Below are 23863 nucleotides of genomic sequence, written 5' to 3'. Positions count from 1 at the left end.
TTTCAATATCAATTAAATGACATTCAGTGCATATCCAAGGACTAGCATGAGGCCAGCATTCCTCCCTCTTTCCCAATGCTATCGAGTGATTTACACTTCTCTCCCACACATTCAAATGCCATCTTAAAGAGAAATGGAGAAAGGAGAATGAAATGTTTTTGCAGAATTATTGTAGGATTAACCCATGTAATCTCTTCAGATAGTTGGATTGTACTAATATTTGAAAACCAAATTCAGTATTTCAACCCTACTTCCTAGTGTGTGGCTGGGTAGGGTCATAAAGATTAGATCAGTTATAGAGAAATAAAGAAGTCATGTGATATGCACATCCAAGTTGTGGTATGTGTAAATCCTGATACACAAACGAATGAATTAGCTTTAAATGTGAATTTATACTATTGGCCACTAGCAAGGGGCCACTTAATTTACTCATAGACATTTAGCTGGGATCTCTGTGTGTGATATTAGTGCCATAAAAGGATGAACTTGAACCTCATAAGGCTGCCTTTTTGTCCAGGTAGATTTAGCAGATTATAATTTTTTTTTTTTTTTTTGAGATGGAGTCTTGCTGCGTCACCCAGGCTAGACTACAGTGGCACGATCTTAGCTCACTGCAAGCTCCACCTCCCAGGTTCACACCATTCTCCTGCCTCAGCCTCCTGAGTAGCTGGGACTGCAGTTGTCCGCCACCAAGTCTGGTTAATTTTTTGTATTTTTAGTAGAGATGGGGTTTCACCGTCTTAGCCAGGATGGTCTTGATCTCCTGACCTCATGATCTGCCCACCTCGGCCTCCCAAAGTGCTGGGATTACAGGTGTGAGACACTGCACCCAGCCCTAGTAAAGATTATAATTTTTTTTTTTTTTTTTTTAGAAAATTGCCTGTATTCTATTAGTAGTTGGAAAAATTAACTGGTACAGAAAAAAAGTTTAGTCAGCTGGAGAGGAGAGACTGAGTGCCACCCATGAGAACTGGTGGCTCCTCTGGGAGGGAACCTGGTTACAGTGAGGAGAAAAGAGCACTGTGAATTAGAGCCAGACGCTGAAGTCCAGGTGAGACAGGTTATGCCACCTTCCAAAGTGTCTAATTGCCTCAGGCGTGAAACCAATTCCTATTTACTTAGCCCAGCTCCAGATAGGGGTACTGAGATACATGGGACCGAAAAGGGGTAATATGGCCATATTTTATCAGAAAAAGTGACAAAACAGGAATTTAAAAAATGAATTTTCCATCTGACTTTATTTCCAAATACACTTTCTTTTTTAAAAAACCAATACACTTTCTTTGGAGATGACAAATATCAGTATTAGGAAATGCAATTATACAAAAAATACTACATCTAGTCTGGGGTAGATATATTTATTTTTGGTAACATACATTAAGTGGCACTAATTACACAGTAACTATAGGGTAACTAACGTGAAACCACAGAACTGTAACTCTGCCACAGCTGCATGAACTTGGGCTTTTCTGGTTGAGCCCATTTTCAAAAAACTGCCCACCCCAGAGCTATGCCAACAAAATCTGTTAAGGAGTAAAGCCCTGAAGCGGTGACTCACCAGAGTACCTTGCAGCTGACAGATAATAGGCAGGACATGTTAGTTATAAAGTAGTTACAGCCTAATTCACAAAAGTTACCAACTGTTTCTCTTTCTAGAAAGAAGCAAGAAGTTAAGAAATTCCTTGAATTAGCGCCTGGTGTGTCAGGTGGGAGTGCAGAGGAGGGCTGTTAGAGCAGTGTCAAAAGGACCCTGGTGGGCCAGACGGGTTGGACATCATTAATAATCATAGTTGGCTTCTAAATACTGGTAGCAAGATGACTTCTGATTTGTAATCTTAGGTAAATTATAGATAAATGAAAAAGGCCAGTAATCATACACTAAGATTAATAAACAGCACTTCAAAATTAACCGTATAAGGGCTGTGCTTGCAGCAAGGTTTCACAAGACAGGGCACCCAGATTTTTTCTTCCCACGTCTAGCTTGCAGAGCAGCTCTCGTAGCCATTTCAAAAACCTCTCTCACTCCATCTTTGGTCTTTGCTGAACACTCCATGTACCCAAAAGCGCCAATCCTGTTTGCCATATCTCTGCCTTCTTCAGGTTTCACCTGCTCCTGCTTCATCTTGGCTATGGCTAGCTCCCGCCTTGTGTGCTCATCATTCCGAAGATCCTTCTTATTCCCAACCAGGATGATGGGCACGTTGGGACAGAAATACTTGACTTCCGGGGTCCACTTTTTTGGGATGTTTTCTAAACTATCAGGGCTGTCGATGGAAAAACACATCAGTATAACATCGGGATCTGGGTAGGAGAGGGGCCTCAGGTGATCATAATCTTCCTGCCCAGCTGTGTCCCACAAAGCCCACTCTACCTGCTTTCCATCCACCTCGATATCTGCCACATAGTTCTCCAACACTGTGGGCACATACACCTCTGGGAACTGGTCCTTGCTGAAGCCTATGAGCAAGCATGTCTTTCCACAGGCTCCATCACCAACAATCACCAGTTTCTTCCAGATGGCAGCCATTGCTCAGGCAACGAATCCGAGTCCAGCCTCTTCGCGCCGGGGACGCCGGTCGGCGAGTCGCAAGCTCGGAGACGAAGGCGAGTAGCTGAAGACCAGACCGTGGACTAACCAGAGAACCGACGGACCACCCACCGTGGGAGGCGGGAGGGGAGCGCGAGAGAGCCAGGGTGGGCGGCGGCGGGCGATTATAATTTTTTAAAACTAGCTTACCTTGTAATGGAAATAGTAGCAGAGGCTAAAGAAGAAAGTAGAAAAAAAGTTTTAATAAATATAGCATGTATAGGATGAGTATTCTACTTATACCAGATACATAGATGATTGAAAATAGGATCATAAATAGGGCAAAACACTGAAATATATACTTATGTATAAAGAAACAAATATGGATAGAAAATTTACAAAAGAAGAAAAAAGAAATTTGGAAAATATTCACTTTAGTTTTAATAAAGATAAATCACACAAATGATTTATATAAATATAAAAAGACCCCTTCTCACTATTGAAAGAGCATATTTTGTATTGCTGGTGAAATTGTAAACTTTTTTTTTAGTAATTTACCAGTATTCATAAGACAGTAGATGTTTTCAGGAATATAACTTAAAGAAGTAACCTCAAATATAGAAAACTCTGGGTTTCCCCGTCTCTACTAAAAATACAAAAAAATTAGCCGGGCATGGTGGCTGGCGCCTGTAGTCCCAGCTACTCGGAGAGGCTGAGGCAGGAGAATGGCGTGAACCCGGGAGGCGGAGCTTGCAGTGAGCCGAGATTGCGCCACTGCACTCCAGCCTGGGCGACAGAGCGAGACTCCGTCTCAAAAAAAAAAAAAAAAAAAAAGAAAACTCTGGGTTTACAAATGTGTTGATCATGTTTTTTAGTTGTAAAAAAGTAAAAACAACCTAAGCATTCCAAAGCAGGAGAATGATTAACTATACCTAATTGTTTAAATATTATGAAGGCATTTAGGACCAAAGCAAAAAGGAAAAAAAGTCATTCTAATATTTTATAAATGTTACTGTTATACCTAATGACAAATATACATTTTTTAAGAAACAAGATAATGTCAGAATCATAGGGGTATCAGGCATTATTTTTCTAGTTTCCAAATACTAACAGTGTAGTCAGAATATTTGTTTAACGGCTAAGTGTATAAAGAAAGAAAATTGCTATGGGGACAGAATTGAATATCTCTGAACCCCAGTTTTCTTCTCTACAGATATCATCCAATATAATCCCTCATTCAAGTTTTCTAGATTCTAAAACTCTGTAATCTATGATCTATAAATAATGAGCATATGAGAGATTTAGTTTTAGACTTCTTTCAAAATGTCGTTACTAAGATTCCGTGGAAATAGAGCATTGCCATCTGGTGGGATAGCTCATAAATAAGAACATAAATAATGCATTTTAAAAGTTTATTGCATTAATAAATATTTCAAAAAATATAGAAAAGTTATAAAAAAGAAAGGATTATTGAGCAAAAGCAAAATAATAGTCAACACTCAACAAGATTTTTTAAAAATACCTACTTTGTGCAACGCATTGTAGTAGTAAAAATTAGAGAAAGTCTAATTAGAGAGAGAAAATTTTAAGTTGAAAAGTTACATTAAATATAAAGCAAAGTTCACTCATTTTTGGATTAGTATATTTTTGTGTATTTTGTTTAAAAATCTTTGCTTATCACTAGGTAGTAAGCATATTTTGTGACATTGTATTTTAAAAGCTTTCTTTTATGTTTTATATTTAGGTGTATAATCAAATTGAAATTGATTTTTTAAAAATATGGTATCATGTAGGAGTCACCGCCTACATCTGTAGGCACCTTTCACCATTTATTAAAAACATGTTATGATAAACTCTCCTTTTTCTGCTTCCCAGCTCGCCACATTTCACGTAAATCGTGTATATATGGGTTTGTCTCTAAGTCCTCAATTTTGGTCTATTTGTGCTATAAAGACATGCACATGTATGTTTATTGCGGCACTATTCACAATAGCAAAGACTTGGAACCAACCCAAATGTCCAACAAGGATAGACTGGATTAAGAAAATGTGGCACATATACACCATGGAATACTATGCAGCCATAAAAATGATGAGTTCATGTCCTTTGTAGGGACATGGATGAAACTGGAAAACATCATTCTCAGTAAACTATCGCAAGGACAAAAAACCAAACACCGCATGTTCTCACTCACAGGTAGGAATTGAACAATGAGAACTCATGGACACAGGAAGGGGAACATCACACTCTGGGGACTGTTGTGGGTTGGAGGGAGAGGGGAGGGACAGCATTAGGCGATATACCTAAAGCTAAATGACGAGTTAATGGGTGCAGCAAACCAACATGGCACATGGATACATATGTAACAAACCTGCACATTGTGTACATGTACCCTAAATCCTAAAGTATAATAATAAAAAAAAAAAACATGGAATCCTGTCCTATTTTGATGGTTGTTTCCAAAGAAGTAAAAACAGTGCAGGGACCATAATAAATACTTGTTGAATTAGAACATATATATGTTTATACACACATATAATGTATATATCCTACTACAGACAAAGTTCTGTGACATTAGAACCTCTTGTTTATTTGATGAAGAAATATTCTATTTTCTTTTGTGCCTCTAATTAAAACACAAGGCCAAATGCTCCAACCTTGTAAATTACCATGGTATTAACCAAAGCCAACTGCAACTTATAAATGCCCCCCTTTTTATAAGAAGTCAACTTGGGCATATGTTCTTCCTGGTATTATATAGCATTTGATATCTCTTGTTCATGCCTTCCAATTTTTTAATAGCACACAATCTTCTTCACCAGGTTTCCTGAAGCCCAGTAATGTATTCAACATACTCTGAAGAAAACACACACATAAATGCATTCATTTTAAAAGTCCATTATTTGTATACAGCATGTGGTAACATAATAAAGGACTGAGGTTTTAACTTTCTCTATAAAAAAGTACCTGAGATACTAATTAAGACATTTATATGGGTGCCAATGTAAAACCATGAAGAAATTGGTCAACAGTATTTAAAACTGTAACATTACCTTAAATTCACAACAAAGAGATGTTAGAACAGGAGACTCAGTTTTGCTTAGAGCACAAGTCACGCTCTGATAGAAAGCGCTTAAAGAAGCACTTAACTCTTGCAAGCATCCAGGAAGTTATTTTAGAACTGTAAGATACACAGTGCAGTAATATAGGCACTGAGGCAGTGTTAGGCCCTAGGGATAAGATGGCCAATTAACAACACTTGCACAAAAGCTTACAATACTAGAACAGCTTTCAGGGGCTTTTACTGATCCACAGTTACTTAGGTCTCAAATCAGATTTTTGAAAGTGAATCCTAAGTAAAAAGATGAGTGCACTAGGCCCTTCTATCTTTTGACGTTTTGTTGGTGTGTTATATGCTTTGCATCTTGGGTCACCATACAGGCATTAATGCCTATATTCCTGTTATAATATTCATAAAGCCTCCTTTCATTCTTGAAAATATTCCTGTTTGGGAATAAACTGTCTGGCCTCCCAATATAAACCCTTCTGCATATATCAAGTGAAAAGCTTCTTTATCTGAGAAGCAGGAGTCATCCAAGATCTTCTCTTTGCAGACCACACCCTTGGAGAGACTCATTAAGATGAAAGACACAAAAAGGCCTAAGAATTGATTTACTTTGATCATTTAAAGAATACCTCTTGCTGTTTGAAAATAATTTCAAAATTATGTTTTCATGTGTGTATATACGTGATTTTAAAATATGGACAATTTTAACTTTAAATTTAGCCTTGGTCATATGAACACTACTGGGACTTCAATATTTAAAAAATATATTATACCAAATACCAGTATTTTTTAATAACTGGGTTATTATTATGTTCTCTTGTCCCAAAATAAACCCACAGCCTCACAAACAATGAGAGATTATTAAATAAAGGAAGAAATGTTCAGAAATCATGTCTGACTATTTTTTCCACTGATTGCAACCTGACATTGGAGATCTGGTCCTTTACACAGAGTGGAAAATCTCCAAGATGACTGAAGGTGGTTGAGTAATGGCTCAGACCTCAGCCACTCACTAATTAACTTACCTGTTGCATCAGGAAATTATGTGAGTAAATATGGTCATTTACTTAACTTATTTGATATTCAAATCACTGGATTATTAAAATAGTATTTTGCCAAGTCTTACACAAGTGACTTTAGTCTAAAAGAAACCTAAACACTGGATCCACACAGACATTTTTAGTTTATTTCTTCAAGCCCGTAAAACAACTCTAAAATGTAGTGTTTAATTGTCCTTACCATGTCTATATATCTGTAAGAGTCTCTGTGCTCATAATTATAATTATGATTCATGAAAAACAAAGAAGTCCATTACTGAAGTTCTTTCTCTGGAATCCCTTACTTTTCCCCTACTGTCTCCTTTTTTCCTTTCCTCAGTTTATCTAAGGTGATTGGACACGAGTCATCCAGGGCTATAGCAACTCCAGTTGGGGTTCAGGGACCAAGGAAAGCTGTTAATACCCTACCTTCTGTGGGAAAAATCTGGTTTCATTTGTAGAACTTGCTGCTTCAGTCTGTTCCATCTCGGAGAAGGTTGCCGCTCCTATGCCCTGCCCCACTCTTTCTCCTCACAATGTGATAGGAAAGTACTTGGAAGGGCTCGTGCCCTTGCTTGGCACCCTAAGGCAAATTGTAACGCATGGCCTTGAGTGTCATTTATATACGATATTCTCTCCTTTTCCTCCTTTTCTAAAGGATGAGCATTTGAAAACAAAGCAACTTTAATTTTTATTGGTTAAAGGGAGCACAGAAACATGATTGGCTCAAGCCATTTTAAAAGTCTGTTGTATCCCTGAGATATAGGTGTGTTCTATGCCTCTCTGTTTCCTTCAGCCCTTACATCTAGCCCTTCAGTGAGTCTTTTCAAGTCTACCTCTAAAATGTGTCTTCAATTTGTTTACTTTTTACCTTCTACAAATATCATCCTCATTGTGGCCATCATCCTCTCTCGCCTGGGTACGACAACAGCTTCAGAAATGGTCTCTTTATATGTATTCTTGCCTTGCTACAACCTATTCTCCACAGAGAAGGCAGTGATCTTTTTAAAACAAAAATCAGTTTATATAATTCCCCTGCTCAAACGCTCCAATACATTCTTACCTTGTTAGTGTACAAACTACACAATTCACTGGAATCCAAAAGGCCCCGAAGGATTCAGCCACGGACTATATCATCCTTTACCTTTACCATGCCCTCTTTTGCTTACCTGCTTCTAGGCATGAAGCCATTTCTATAGTCATTGGACAGACCCAGTTCTGCCTAACCTTCCTCTGATCTTTTCAGGGCTGGCTCCTTTTTGGCATTCAGGTTTCAGCTGAACTATCACCACTCTAGAGAGGTCTTCTATGGCTATTCCATCTAAAGTTGTCCCTTGCAACCTCTGCTGGAAACTTTTAATCACACCACATTATTGTAGAGACAGCAAACAGGCTTTTGTTTTGTTTTGTTTTGTTTTTGACACTAAATTTGTAATGGCTAGGTGCAAACAGTTCTGGTAACTTCCTCTCTCAGGCCCCTCAAGGTCTAAAGAAGACTAAACTGGCTTAATAGTCATTGTCACCGGCAAATCAGTGGAAACTACAAAAGAAAAGGGGTTCTTCTAGGGGAGAAAGGATTAAAGATAAGCCAAAGAGTCCTCACCACATTTGGGGTATTGGATCTCTCTCCCCTGGGGCTCGTGTTTCTGAAACCTAATGATAGGACTCACTGCTTCCCTTGAAACTTCTGAAGGAGGGATGCCTGCAGGGCAAGTGGAAACTACAGTTCAGGTTTTCTAAGAAGGAAAGGTTAGGGATGTCCACATCAGAGTTCTCCACATTTCTGGGAAAGGATGAAGTAGAGGATCTCTTCAGTTTCCATGATCTCATGTGAAAGCGACTGGCATTAGCGAAGGGATAGGACTTGTAGAGCTGAACTGATAGTTGCTTAGTGGGATTTCTGGAGGCAAGAGACATTAAGTAGAGGATATAGGACATACCACTGGTGGGAGCTGAATGAAGACGCCCTTTGTGCATCCTCCTAACCACAGAAAATTACAATGTCCCCAATTCATCACCCTCTTATATCTGTGCTCTATGCAATGTAACTTTGAAGCTTGTCCCATCAAGGGATGGAGTTTTGACTCTTACCTGGCCTGTGACTTGCTTCGGCCAGTAAAATCTGGTAGAAGTGATTGTGTGTCAGTTCTAGCCCAAGCTCAAAAGGCCTTATGAGCTTTCATTCTGTCTTAAACCCCTGGGATCTCTTGGACCAGGCTAGTCTGTTAGAGGATGAGAGATCATATGGAGGAGAGATGGCTTTTCCAAGTAATCCACCTTCCTACCAGCCAATACTCTTATGCCCTGCCAGCTGGTGGCAGACACATGAGAGAACCTAGCTAAGATCAGCCAAGCCCAGCCTAGACCAGATGAATTTCAACCAGCAAACTTGTGAGCAATAACAAATGGTTATTATTTTCAGCTACTGAGTTTTGGGATAGGTTATTATGCTGCAGTAGCTAATGATACGTGGGTGAAAAAAGCTGAATACTGTCTGAGAATACCATTTGTTACCTTCTATGCAACTGTCATTCTAAAAGAAACCACCATCAGACTGACACTGATGGAGAAAACAGATCTTTCCTTTGTATCTTAGTCCATTTGAGTAGCTATAACATAAAACCACAAACTGGCTAAGCAACAGAAACTGAATACTCATAGTTCTAGGGGCTGGGAAGTCCAAGATCAAAGCAGATTCAGTGTCTGGTGAGAGTCTGCTTCCTCATAGATGTCTATCTCCTTGCTATGTCCTCACTTAGTGGAAAGGGAGAGGGCCTCTCCAGGTCCTCTTTTATGAGGGCACTAACCCTATTCATGAGGTCTCTGCCCTCATGACCTGATTACTTCCCAAAGGCCTCACCTCCTAATACTATCACCTTGAGGGTTAGGATTTGAACATACAAATTTTGAAGGACAAAAAGCACTCATATCATAGTGTTCTGCCTCAGATGGCAGCTGGCTCCGGATGTAGCTAGCATCCCAAGGGCTGTCGCCAAAACTGAGTGATGGCACCGCAGCAGAACCAGCTGAGCAGTAACCACGATTAGGGGTAGGATTAGGATGAGAGTCATTGTCTGGCAGCCAATGCAAGCAAATCTCTGGATAAAAGATAGTGGACTTAAGAGATTTTAATGTTGCTATCTGAAGCACTAGAAGTTATTATGAGGTTTCTATTAAAAATAAAACTGCTCTGTGTGGAAAACAATTCTGTACTTTTTGGTTAACATCTGAAGTGATTTAAAAGAAGTATAGATTTATGAACTATCATTATTTCCTTTACTAGCTATGTTTTATGACTTCTCATAATTACTTTAAAAGGGGTTTTATAAACATAGAAGTTTACATTTCAAATGGGTAAAAATGGGTTTCTGGTAAAATAATTTGACAGCAAGAATGTCTTCAAATATCAAAAACACAGGTAAATCTGTCACCTTTGATAAAGAACAGAGTCAAGTCCAATTTATCTTATTTTGCCTTAGTTGAATAGTCAACTATGCAAAGCTCTTTGCCTAGTCTGCTATGTTGTCATTTTTTTCTCTTTTAAGCCAGCAAAGACTAAAGCATGTTGCAGCATATGAATAAAAAAATTCTAGGTCCAATTAATTCATTTATGGTTTTCTTTTAATAAAAATTGGTTCTTGTTGTATACATATTTTTCTTTTTTGTAATATCTTATAAGAGGAATGATGTAACTTTGCCAGGTAACTTTGAGGCCTCTGCTCTGCTTGAGCACCCACTGAGTTGTTCTTTTGGGTTGTTGTAGCTCTAGATTGCAAATAGGTGCTTGCAGAACATTTGTTGAAGAAGTGATTGAAGACTAGGCACTAGAGCATAGTGAATGTGACCCTGAACTTTGGAATGAGACAGATCTGGGTGCAAATCCTGGCTACATCAGAGATTTGTTCATAGCCTTATTATACTGTAAAAATAGGACAACAAAATTACTGAAGGAGTTAAAAAGATGAAATATGTAAAGCACTTAGCACTGTGCCTAGGCTAGCACAAGGTGATTTTTACAAAATGATTCTATGAGAATCATGGAATAAGCTAAATCAGTTCTAAATTGAAAATAAATGTTCCAATAAAAAGTTACAACAGAGAAGCTCAGTTTTACAGACATAAACTTGACATAATATATGAGCCAAGTGATCATTTATGATACATCAATGTTGCATTATTCTTTTAAAAAATGTTGTAGATAGAATTGGTTGTTTAAAAAATTTAGGAGTTAGACCATTTTTCGTGTTCTAATGATAATAAGAGATTAAACAGGGTTGTGCTCTATTACTGATAGTGTAAATTTACCTTAAGTTTGGTAAAGGAAGGAAGAGAACATATGATGAGGACGTTTTCAATTGATGACAGTCTTGTCTTCCTGTGCTGCTGTCCTCAGAGTTCCTGCTCTGGGAGTCTTTTATAGGTGAGAACATTTTCTTCCTGTGATTCTTTTATCAGTAGAATAATTCCCTTAGATATAACACAAAAAGGAACCCATCATTTTATCCAGACAAACTGTGAGACTCAGTCCATACTTCATCATTACAAAATTTTATGTCCTTGATTATTTAACCTCTACAGGTTTCATTTAGACAAATATTTGAAGACTATATTAAGGAGAATTAATTCATCATACTGATGCTCTGGGTATTATTAAAAATGAGAGGACCCAATTCCAGTCCTCAAGGAGCTTACAGTTAAGTCAGAGGACAAAGTACAAAAATATTTCTGAAACAAGGCCGGGGAATGTAGATCATCATTAAAGAGGCACAAATTGTGCTCTGTGCTGTTCAGAGGCAGAAGAGAGTTTGTCTGATGGGAGGAGGGCAGGAAAGGAATCATCTTATAGCTAACACCTGAAGTAAGCGTTGAATGACTGGCAGAATTCCCAAAGCCACTTTGCATTTCAGTGGGAGGCAGCAACATGAGTACACTGAGACATGCTCATTCTGTGGTTACAAGTCACTAAATCTGGTTGTGGCAAAATGTACATTTAAGGGAACTGATAAGAGTAGATTGGGTGACACTGTTTAGGACTTTGAATTTGGCAAAAGGTTTTAATTTAGCAGGAAATAAGAAGTCTTATGTTCTTCATCTGAATAAGAAGTAGGCTTGTTCTCTGTGGATTCTTTCAACATTTATTAAAGAAACAGTAAACCCATAATTTCATAATTATTTAGTTACAAAGCCCTTCCCCGTACTATGATTCTATAATTATTTGTAAGTATATTTATTTAGACTAACAAGAAATGGATGGATTTTGTCCACTGAAATTTTTTGACTCCAATGCCTCCACATTTGAACATAGTCCCTCCACCTTAGAACTCAGTTAGAACTTTACATCTACTTTGTTTATTGCATTTTGCATGTTCATGTCCTATTATTATTACATATTTATACATGTCCTCTTCTTCTTTTTTTTTTTCTGAATGTTAAACTCCAGACAATGGGGCCCATGTTCAATGTATCTTTGTATACTGTGCAGTGGTCAGTTTAAGAAGCATTCAAAAATATATGTTGAATGAATAAACAGTTTAATTAATATCTGCTTCCTAGTGAAATCACTAGACTCAGTTTAAATGGCTTAAATTACAAACTAATTTTTACCTGGAAGATTCTTGTTGAAAATGATTGAAAATCTTATTTAAAAGGCCAATTTCTCGGCTCTCTTAATACCACTGCTTTATTAATTTGTTGGAGATAAAACATCACATTTTTTCATGTTTGTTATATTTTTATTACAACAGTAACACATGTTCACTGCAGAAATTTTACATATTACATATAAGCAAAAAAAAAAAATCAAAATTCTCAAAATCCCAAACTGTAAGTAACCACAGTCACTGTTTTAGGGTAGTTTATGATGCAGTCTACGTGCATTTTTTTTTTAACGCTTTTAATAAACATGGCTAATTTGCCCTTTAGAAACACTGAACTATTATATGTTCCTGGAATTGTTGAGAATGCTCTTCGCTTATACTAACACCACGTCTAATCAGCAATATTAATCTTGGCAGAATGGGTAGGGGAAAATAGTTCCTTTATAAATGTGCATTTCTTTGAATACTAATTAAATTGAATATTTTTTATAAATGTATTTACCTTTTCTATTTCCTTTGTAAACTGTCTCTTTGCTTTTTGGCCTATTTTTCTATTGGGGTATTTCTTTTTCTCTCTTTCACTCTGTCTCTCAAATGATTTTTCAGAACTGGACGTATATTAACAAACATTTTCCCCAGTCATTTGTCTTTTACCGTATTTCCTTTCAGAGTCACTGATCCCTAGGAAGAGTCTAATAAACTAAGTGAAAGTCACATCTATGATCGCCTCTTCCTTTCATTTCTAAACTGAGTAAATGTCATGAGCTAGAATGTCTTCTAGGAAGGGAAGCAAACCTAAAAACAACCAGTGGAATATTATTTTCTCTATGAAGAGAATTATTTTCAGAAACAATGGTAAACACAGCATTTAAAATAAAAAGATGTCCTAATTTACTTTTGGCAATTACTAAGAATTTAGAATTGATATAACTACTTTCTTTTTACCCTTAAGAACATCATATGTAGTGCTGGCCTAAAAAGGAATATAATGGGAAGTGCATGCTAAGGATGACAAGTCAGATTTGGTAATTACAGTTAACAGTAACGTCTGTTCATCCACTATTGATGCATTGAAGTATTTCCATGGGATATGTAAGGGAGTCATGTATAGCTGTGCCCCATAAATTCAATAAAGAATGAACACTCTTATGGTTTGGTAACTGAGAAGTTAGCTGGGGGCAATGGTGAAATTCTTTCTTCCTGAAAAATGGAAACTATGAAAGGGGAGAAAAGTGAAAGACATTACAAAAGGGAACAAGAGCAACATGACTGGGATTACAGAAGTATAGAAAAAAAGAAAAAAGAAATAGACATAAAGTAGACGAGACTGACAACTAAGGGTTAGGAGAAACACATTTTAAAAATTTATTAAATCCAAATTATAAAAAATGGTACAATGATCATTGTAAATTGTTAAATTTATATCAGTGGGGCATTACAAATATGGAACAGTTTTTAAAAATGTTTTCAATGGAATTTATCCCTTACATGACATAAAAACATTTAATTGTATCTTCCTTTAGGCATAAATGTTGAAAGAAGTTCGTTTTTTAAATCTGTTAAATTTTTTAAGTACATACATGCACACAGATGAACTTGGTGTTAGAAGTGCTGCAAGCTGTTTGTTAAAACTTAGAGTGCTGTCAGATTCCCCTAATATTTTCAGATGTTTGTTTACCAGCAGTAGCTTCAGAAGCAAGAAGAAAACCTGATCATTTATAATTGTATTTGGCTTAGAGAAATAAAAGGTGTTTGGCTAAGGGTTCTTTCTAATTGAAGTCACTTTAAAATTCAATAAAAAGAATTGGCTAAAGAAGAAAACCCTAGGTATACAATAGTTTGTAATCATGAAACCAGCCTAGACTCAAACCCTTTCCTAAAAGAAAAATAGAGAAATATTTGTTGGCCTGGGGATGTTGGTGTATCTAGAAACAGAATAAGCAACAGATAATTATAATGTGAAGTTTTATTTATTTATTTTTCACTTTCTTCCAAAATCTTGTTTGAGTCAATGTTAGAAATAAGAAAAGGGCCATTTTGAAATATAAACAAAAATATAAGTGTTTAGCTCTCTCATAAATATCTTAACAATTATGAAATTATTAAAATGTTTAAGAAAATAATTCTAAGATAAACTTGATTTACTTGTATTAAAGCTAAACTTAGAGACAAAATTGTGGGCTTCCCGTTAGGTAGTTTTAAAGCATTACTTTAAATAGTTTCAATTAAGTGTAACTAAGGTGAGTTTAATAGTCTGACAAAGAAATAAAGCCTGGATGCTCTTAGTTCAATTCACTAGTGATGGAAAGGTATATAAAGTAAAATAGCTTAGAGAAAGAAAAAAATCAAATGGGATAATACTTCAAAAAAATAGAGAATGATCACCAAAAGTCTAATGAAGGTTTGTGAATCATGTTTTTCAAATGGCCATTTGAGTAGCGTGACTCATGCAATATCCTCCCTCCTTGGCCTCTTTCCACAGTCAGCCAAAAATTAGTGACGAAAATCATATGAGAAGGAAATGTATCAAGTGGTTTTAAATCCCGACATAGAAACATGGTTTGCATCCCCATGAATGCCGAACTCTAAAACTGCAGGTATCTTGATTAGGTTGAGAGACACGTTTAAAAATCACAAGTGATACTTTAATGGTTTCACTCCAATGAAGTGGAAAGGAGCTATCTTTTAACATTTTTCTTAACATCTTTATTTTTTGCCTGCCTGATTTTATTTATTCCCTGATCTGTGAGCTCTGATATGTGAAGTGTATTTCTATAGTTCTAAGGTAACTTTTAAGCTTGATGATTTTCACCATTGTGGATCAATAATATAATTTATCCTATTTCTCCCACTGTGGCAATACTGAAATAAAAATGTAAAACCAGTTTATCTGTTTTCTAATGCCTGGTTTACTCTTCTGAATTCTATAAATCATTCTGTTTTTCATAGATACACATACATATGCATACACTATATGTATACATATATATAAATTTATTATATATGTATATATACTTACAAATATATAAGCCTACAAGTATCCATATATATCTCCTATATATGTACATAAACCTACTATATATGCCTACAAATATATATATACTCTCTCTCCACACACACATACATGCACCTACACAGAAATCTGCAGGAAAATGACACTTTCACATATTCAAAGGGATCCCAAAAGAGTTCAAAAGCCAAGATTGGAAGCACCAACCCATGGAAAGATGTATTTAAAATCACAAAATACTTCTGTGGACACTGAGAAAAACCAAGCCACACAAACGTTTACATATGAGCGTGATTAGAAGGTGGGCAGACTGCCTTAATTAACTTTATATAAACTCTTGATATACAAGTGAAAAAATGAAACATAAATGATATCTTTTCTTAGCTCAACCGTTAAAAAGCCAATTACCTACTCGTGAACGTTTGCCACATACAATAATACTTTGAAGACACTTCATGATCAGAAGTGAGAAACTCTAGGCATTTGCATCCAACCGTCATTTTATCTGTGAAACTGCTAGTAAAACATAAACCTGAAAGGCATTACTCCCAGCTCTAAGGCGACATCGCTGTCATTAAAGAAAACCTGTGCCTGAGTTGGCTGAGTACCTTCTTGCAGAGTCCTCTGTCCTCGCGGAGTGGGAGGGTCACACTGGGAGAGACTAATAAGGGCAGAGATGCGTCCCCCTTCCCCACTCGCAGGGAGCTCACTCCTCGGCGGTGCCGCAGCCCTGTCCGGACTCCACTGCGCCTCTGAGGGGCTCAAATACGAATTCAAGGTAAGCTGCGCGGCTTTGCGATCGGCTCTGCATTTGCCCTCTCACACATGCCCGGGCTATGTCATCTGCTCGTGTTTCTGGTTATCTGTGTGCATCTGCTTTTCAAGAAAATGTAAAAACTGTGCTACACATGGAAATATGTTTAGGTGGATAAATAATGCACACCTGCATACGTTCCCATAGGTGCCTTAAGGATGAGACCAAAAACGTTTGGCAGGAGACGGCCACTCTCATGTGGTACATACCATGTAGTTCGTGTTCCTATGTTCACATGATGCAAGCTTCATGCGTTACACTTAAGTTCTAGGTGGTTTTTCTGGCTATGTGTGTCTGTGAAGCGGAACTACGGAGCACTGCTGATGCGGGTAGGGACAGACATCAAATACGTTACCAAAAAAATGGGGGGTTAAAGGAGCAAAACAAACTCACTATCAATTCATGCCGTTTAGAGCGTGTTTTTTTTTTTTTTTTTTGACGGTGTTAGCCCTGGAAGCGAGGCAGCCAGTTAAGGGGCGTAAGCTAAGAGACGCGGGGTTCCGGTGCGGTGCCCTCGGGCCCGGGGTTACCTACTCCACATGCGGGTGTTTCTCCCAAGTGCGGCTTCTGTGGGGCGGCGCGGGCGCGGGCGGGGATTCCCGGACTTCCAGCCCCACCACGTCCCGGAGCGTCCGGCCCTGTTCCTTAATTACCCTGCAGCATGCGCAGCGCGGCCGGCCAGAGCGCCGCCGCCGTCCCCGCCGTCCTCGCTGCAGCCGCCGTCGCCGCCGCAGGAACGTCCCAGTCGCGGCGCGAGGAAGACGCGGCCCCAGCCTCCGCCGCCTCCGCTGTCGGAGTCCCGCGGTCACCGCCGAGAGCGCGCCGGCGCCGCCGCCACAGCGGCCGGGAACCAGGAGGCGGCGCCGGGCGGCCCAGCTAGGGCGCTGCAGGGTCGCGAGGAAGTTTGTTGGCCCGGAACCAAGCACGCCGTCGGGCACGCTAGCTCCCCGAGAGCAGGCGGGCGCGTAAGCGAACCCCCTTAGAGGTTACAGAGGGAGCGGGAAGCCGGCAAGAGGGTGGGCAGAGGAGCTGGGGGACAGGCGGGTGACACAGGAGCCCCCGAGGAGCTTCATTTGATGAGAAGGTGAAGAGGCAGAGGGGACCAGCGTGCCTTGTCAGCTTCAGGGTTCAGTGGGCTGGAGAGCAAAAAGAGGAGGGCCCAGAATGCTGATAATAAGTAGTTTTAATAGAACAATCCGGGAATAGAGGCAAGGGAGTGATCATGGGGCACAGCTTGAGATTGGGAGATGGAAGAGTAAGGAAAATGAATTGCACCACCTCCCTCAACCCCCAATTCCAAGACGACTCAGTCCCATCTTCTGCTTGGATAAGTCTGAGGAGGATTAAGATGTGAGGATAATCTCTCTGCTCTAGGGGAATTTACATCTGCCTGTTAATGGGGGAGATGAAACAAACGCACTCCAATATCTATTTTCAACCACCCCCCCCCCAAAAAAAGGAGAGAACACCAATGCCTCCCCCTCTGCCCTAATCAAACACTACTATAATTCTTTAGGAGACTAAAGGGAAAAAAAGAAAGAAAAGAGCCGCTGCTCATATGTGTGGTCTTGGCATCTCCTTGTTGTTGAGTGGTGGGAAACTTGCAGGACTGTCTTTAAGTAGAGAGGTCTTTGATATGGGTCTGCAAAGCTGAGATATTTAGTTATTCCAGTGGTGAAAAACATGCATAAATGCCCCTTCCTGAGGAGGGCTGACAGGGCTTTTGTGTAGGAATATCTCTTCAGGATGAAAAAGAGGAGAGTGACCCCCAGAGGTAGAAAATTTATGCTCTCTCTAGGGGATAGAAAGTGGAGAAAGTAACTGTCAGGTGCTTCCGTTAGGTTTTGTCCTACCTGAGCTCTCTAAGTGCTAAGGGACCTAAATGGGGTTTCCTGGGAAACGAGGGAGACAGTATGGCAAAAGAGCAGGAACGTGAACCTGAAACTGAAATGGACAGGTCTAAGAAAGAGCAAAAGGGTGAAAGAAACCCAAATGTGATTACTATCACAATTGGGACATCATCTGTATATCTGAATCATTCTCCTCCTAGAAAACCATCCAAAACAGATGGGAGCTGTTGGTATTTTCCAAAAATGGAAAATTTCCATCTACTCTCTGGTCCTCCAGTTTAATCTCTCCTGCTGAAATTTCAGTTTATTTTCTCCAGCAGGCAGAAATGCCAATGTGGGTACACAGGGTCAATGGTTCTAGAGGCGGAAGAAGATATGAAGTTAGAAACCATGGTAGTGTGACTAAGTGGAATCACAAATGAAAATTCAAGTGAAGAATGAAAAATAAACTGAAATGCAAGAAAGCAGGGCTATAGATATGCTAATATATAACCCTGAAAAGATGCTGGAAAAAAAAAAAAAAACACACACAGAATGAATAGGACCAGAATTGAGTCATCTGAGGCAGGCCACATTGAGGATGTACATCTTAAACAGGCAGAGAATAACTAGCTTAGCAGAAGAGATCCAGCAGGGAGGGCATTCCAGCCAGAAGGAATTGCATGTGTGAAGGCTTAGAGGTAGGAGCAAACAGTCATGTGCCTGGTAAGACAGAAAATCCAAGCAGGGGTGAAATCTGAGATGAGTAGAGCAGATAGCACCTGCCAAGGAGAGATTGGAAAGGACTGGCTAAGAAGCAATAGGCTTTTTAGGGTGTTATTTTGTAAGCCAATAATAAAATAATCAGGTGAGCAAGTTGCATATTAAATTTGATAGATGATGAATGCAGAGTGGACTATTAGGCCTCTCTTATCTATGCATACATTATGAAGCACAAAGGATTTCTGACCTCCTCTCTTTAAGAGAAATCAAAAGTAATTGTGAAGTTTTAAGATTATTAGATCAGAAAACCAGTAGAGCCCTTCAAATTGAAAAAAAATGGGAAAAATGGATGAATTTGAAAATATGGCCATATATTATATATTAATTTAAGATGATATTGGATCATTGATATAGATATCTCTGTGGAAAACAACAGAGCAAGAGAATTGTAATCAGAAAAAAATGTAGGTCAGTTGTGATGGTTGAAATTGAGAATGGCACCGGAAAAGTTGATGGAAACAAATCATAGTTCAGAGAAGTGAGTCGGTAAGACAGACAAGTTGATAAGAAGGGAGAGAATAGGTTAAGTGTGCTCAAAGGGAATCCCAGGTTTGAGAGCCTCTGGAATGTAGACACGAGTTTGGAAGTAACAGAAGAAATAACAAAACTGAGGAAACGTAATAGAGTTGGACATATTTCAAAGTAGTACAAACATTAGGAACTAGGGAGTATGCTTTCTGTGGAGGCAGAGAGCAACTTCAATAGTACTATTTTTTGTCCCAGTAAGTAACTGAAATTATGTTCACTGAGCTTTCTTTTAGTAATTTTTACTCCATTTCTCCATCATTCTTTTCTTTATGCCCATCATTCTACAGATGTTAAGCCCATACCTGTCTATATTACTTAATGGTTCCCAACCTTTCATTTGCTTATTTTTAGTCCAAATGTATTGCCTTAGACTGTATCATTCTACAGATTGATCACATGACTACCTACTAACTGTCAAGTTTAAAGAAGACACAGATAAACAAAATGCAATCTGTTTTTCCAAGATGTTCAATATAGGGAAGAGAAAGAATGCAAAGGAGTTACAGCAGTGCAGTATAAAGTGTGCAGAAGCATAAGTGGGTATTGAGCTCTGTTGAATCACAGGACAGTGAGTAGTGAACTCTCCCTGGTATGATTCTCACAGACTTCACAGAGGACATGGCACTTGAGCTACACGTTGAAGGCAGAGTAAGTGTTTTCCAGATCGGAGAAGATTGGAAGGACTTTCCAGCAGCCAAAAAAGCACGTGCAGAAACCTGTGAATTGTTAATAATTTGATGGCGGAGAGTGTTTGGAAGGAGGTAGCAGGACAGGTGGTTGGACAGATGAGTTGAGGCCCCACTGTAAAAGAGCCTTGAGTGCCTCACTTTGGAGTGGGCAATGAAGAGCCACCAGAAACCTTTGAGCAGGGCAGTTAAGTGACTAGGTCTTTGTTTTAGAAACAGAATTCTTGAGAAGTTGGGAGGTGGAAATAAAGGGAACAAGATGGAGAAAAGGAATCCAGTTAGGAGTCTATTGCAATTTTCCAGATTAGGAATGGTAAAAACGTGAACTAAGGCAGTTTCAGCGAGGATGAGAAGGTTGGAATGGATTCAAAAGACGTTTACAAGTAGATTTGATAGACTTTGACAGAGATTTGATATGGGGAAGGGGTGAATAAATTGAAGATGATTTTGAAATTTTTAACTTGAGTTCCTAAGTTGATGATGATGCCTGTAATTAAAACGTGTAAGTCATGAGGTTTCTGTAGAATATAATGAGGGCAGAAACTATGCCTAAATTGCAAAAGACGTCTGCAAACTTACTTCAATTTAATTACTCCAGCCACTGATAAAACTAAGGAATAATGCTAGACCTAGTTGAAAACTCTTAGGGATATTTTGCCTGATTATTGGCTTATTTTTTACTCTATAGGCTTGGCTCTTCAGCTGGTTTTCTCTAATAGTTTACAGACTCTACTATAGCTTCACTAAAGACAGATGCTAAAGATTGGTGAAAGAACAGATGTGTAACACCTGTTGTTTTTGCTTATTTACACAATGTGTCACTTCATAACAGTATGACCAGATTTTCTTGGTGGAGTTATGTATGTATAGGCATACTGGATGGTGGTCAAGAAGTTTTGATTTAAAAATCAACCTCCTACACAGTCACACATTATTTCCCTTTATAATAAATGCTCTGAAAACATGAGTTCTTTGAGTCATTTAACAAATTAAATCTACTTTTTTGAGAGTTGAGATGCCATGTACATTAAATGTAACAACCTATGTAAAGTAAATAAGTGTTCTCTATTTCCTCCTCTTCCTCTCTTTTTTCATGGTTCCTTTCCATATTATTTTCTATTTTGGTGTTGGCTTTAATACTCTGACCTTTTACCTAACACCAAGTTTCAAAGATGTACAAAGAACACTTTAAATTGTTAGATGGCATAACAGTAAAAATGTTAATGTTTCACAGGCAGATTTGATTTGGCTCACTCAAAAACTGGTGCTGAGAGGCTCCTGACCATCTTATTTAGCAAGTCCACCATTTTTTTTTTTTTTTTTTTTTTTGCAACGGAGTCTTGCTCTGTCGCCCAGGCTGGAGTGCAGTGCTGTGACCTTTCGGCTCACTGCAACCTCCGCCTCCCAGGTTCAAGCGATTCTCCTGCCTCAGCCTCATGAGTAGCTGGGACTATAGGCACCTGTCACCACACCTGGCTAATTTTTGTATTTTTGGTAGAGACGGGGTTTCACCATATTGGCCAGACTTGTTTCGAACTCCTGACATCAGGCAATCTGCCTGCCTTGGCCTCCCAAAATGCTGGGATTACAGGCGTGAGCCACCATGCCCAGCTGTACATATTATTCTTTGTTTTTTTTTTGTTTGTTTTTTGTTTTTTGTTTTTACTCCTTAGTGTCTATCTCTCAAAGAAAACATGATGTTTGTTTATTTTTGAGCTCTGTGACCAGAGTGGCACAATGGACTTCCCCTATTTGGCTCACTGATTTATCAGTGATTGTTACATAGTGGAACCTCATCCGATCAATAGATATCAATAGGCTGTCTAGAGGCCCAGTATTAACAGAATATCAATAGATATCAACAGGCTGTCTAGAGGCCCAGTATTAATAGGATATCAATAGATATCAATAGAATATCTATTGATAGGATGAGGTTTCTTAATGCCTATGATTAATGGTAATGAGTAATAATTAAGGTTTCTTAATGTCCCTCTCTATTCATTTTGTGTTTTCTCTATACAAATACAGATTAATAAGAACTTAAAAAAATGTATATCCTTATTCAAATATCCTTAGTTTGGATAGGTGCCTTAATGATTTCAAGAGCTAGATTAAGGAAGTTGAAGGGACAATGGTGTTTTAAAATTCACTTACCCAACTGGTACCCAAAATTATTCCATATGGCAAATGATGGTGAGAATAATGGGATGGGGTAGAGCTTAGGGCTAGGCCTTCAGCCATTTGTTATGTCTTTGTTGCCATAAGAAATATATTACAGGGAGGGCTGTCTGAATGATTTTAAGGCTTTATAGCCTCCATCAATGTTGGCTACTCAAGACTGCCAGTGCTGGGCACACTCACCATTGTGATTTTGGTGCTTTGTAGCACTGGGGAATTCTCTGGGGTCTGGCCAGAATCTTGATAGAAATAGCTGAAAATTTAAGAGAATGCATGTAGGAATGTGATATGTCTGACCCACATCCTGAGAGAAAACATCATGGTATAACAGTAAAAGCATTTTAGTCAGGCAGACTTGGACTTGAATCCCAGGCTTTGGGATTATTCTGTGAGCTTTAGTGTTTTTTATCTGTAATATGGGGATCTAATACCTGTCTTCAGTACCAACATTAGGCCTGCTCTGGACCCTACGTTTTAGAACACCCACTATAGTCTTGCTCTGGATGTGCACCTGCTCTCAGGGTTAGGAGTTTACGGAGCTAAGGGGACCTGCCCACCTAAAACCTGAGCTTCTAGACGAGTCTCTGGATAACCAAGATCCTGAAATTCCCTGAAAAAAAAGATCCTTAATCCCCTGCAGAGTCTAACAGACCCTGTCCTTGGGTCCATCTTCCCAGGGAAAGACCACAGGTGTAAACACTCCTAGGCCCACGGAATGGTCAAGAGTTAGCTGTTTGCAGGCATTATGGACACAACTTTGACTTACTGGCATATTCACATATGCGTGTATGAGGCTTTTCAAGCTGCAGGTGGATCCAAGAAAGAAAAAAAATGAGGGACGAACTTTGGTTCAGGCCTGAGGCCGACTCATCCCATATCACCTGCTCTGTTACATTCTAACTTGACATGGACTTTCAAGACTTTATGAAGGTATTTGCTGAAGTAAAATGAGAAAGCATATTATTTTTTATAAGTGTTATTAGCTTTCTTTTAACTTTGAAATATTTAAACATATGGTATGCAGACCTCTTGCCCTGCACCCTGTTAATGTTTTGGGCAGCCATGCCTGCCTCTCGAGTTACTATGAGTATTAAAATAAAATATAATGTATAAAATAAATTCTACTTCAGAAAATGAGACCATATGTCACCAATTGTCTTAGTTCATTTTATGTTGCAATAACACAATACCTAAGACTGAGTAACTTACAAATAAAAGAGCTTTATTTTGGCTCACAGTTCTGAAGGCTGAAAAGTTCAAGATCAGGCAGCTGCATCTGGTGGGGGCCTTTGTGCTGTGTCATAACATGGCAGAAGGCAGGAGGTGCACACTGAGAGCCAAACTGGCTTTTATAACAGACCCACCATCGTGGTAATTAACCCAACGCCTTAAAGACCCCACCTCCTAATACTGTGACATTGGGGATTAAGTTTCTAACACATGAAATTTGGGCAACACATTCAAATCATAGCACCAATATTCTCCATAGCCTTCTTAATATGTACTATGAGCCATCTTTGGACAAGTTTGAGAAAAAAATTTGAGGGCCTTAAGAAACCTCAGGATCCACATATATTAGCTTGAGGTTCTTCATTAGCCACTCCATTGAGAAAGCATTAAAGATCTATATTATAGCTTAACTTTCATCTGGGAGGAGCAGCACATTAAAATCTGACAACATTGGCTTGGTTCATTTGTAAATCTATCTTGATAATCACCCAGCTGGGACCTGTGGGGACCGGAAGGAAATGTGAAAAGTTTTGATGAGCAAGGAGGTTGTGGACAAAGCCAATAATTGAGAAATCCA

General features: G+C 38.8%; 2 protein-coding genes across 2 annotated transcripts in view; one reads left to right on the top strand and one right to left on the bottom strand.

Annotated features, from left to right (window-relative positions):
- Positions 1–1210: 1210 nt before the first annotated feature.
- LOC116469279 (transforming protein RhoA-like) lies at positions 1211–11079 on the bottom strand. The gene is made up of 2 exons (XM_032754033.2): positions 10937–11079; positions 1211–2762 (listed from the first exon to the last, which is right to left on the bottom strand). The coding sequence occupies exon 2, from the start codon at positions 2525–2527 to the stop codon at positions 1940–1942; it is 588 nt and encodes a 195-aa protein (XP_032609924.1). The 5' UTR covers positions 2528–2762; positions 10937–11079; the 3' UTR covers positions 1211–1939.
- A 4816-nt stretch (positions 11080–15895) lies between these two features.
- COL19A1 (collagen type XIX alpha 1 chain) overlaps positions 15896–23863 on the top strand; it is a 337609-nt gene continuing 329641 nt past the window's right edge. The window contains exon 1 of the mRNA XM_032154149.2: positions 15896–16016. Coding sequence (XP_032010040.1) covers positions 15915–16016 — 102 coding nt within the window. The 5' untranslated portion in view covers positions 15896–15914. The remainder of the gene's footprint in view (positions 16017–23863) is intronic.

This window comes from Hylobates moloch, unplaced genomic scaffold (assembly GCF_009828535.3).
Source record: "Hylobates moloch isolate HMO894 unplaced genomic scaffold, HMol_V3 SCAFFOLD_2, whole genome shotgun sequence".
In the NCBI taxonomy this organism is placed as follows: domain Eukaryota; kingdom Metazoa; phylum Chordata; class Mammalia; order Primates; family Hylobatidae; genus Hylobates; species Hylobates moloch.
This window is presented reverse-complemented; position numbering and strand designations above follow the sequence as displayed.

Coding starts and splice junctions, on each gene's coding strand:
- LOC116469279 (XM_032754033.2), bottom strand. CDS start 2,527: ATGGCTGCCATCTGGAAGAAACTGGTGATTGTTGGTGATGGAGCCTGT.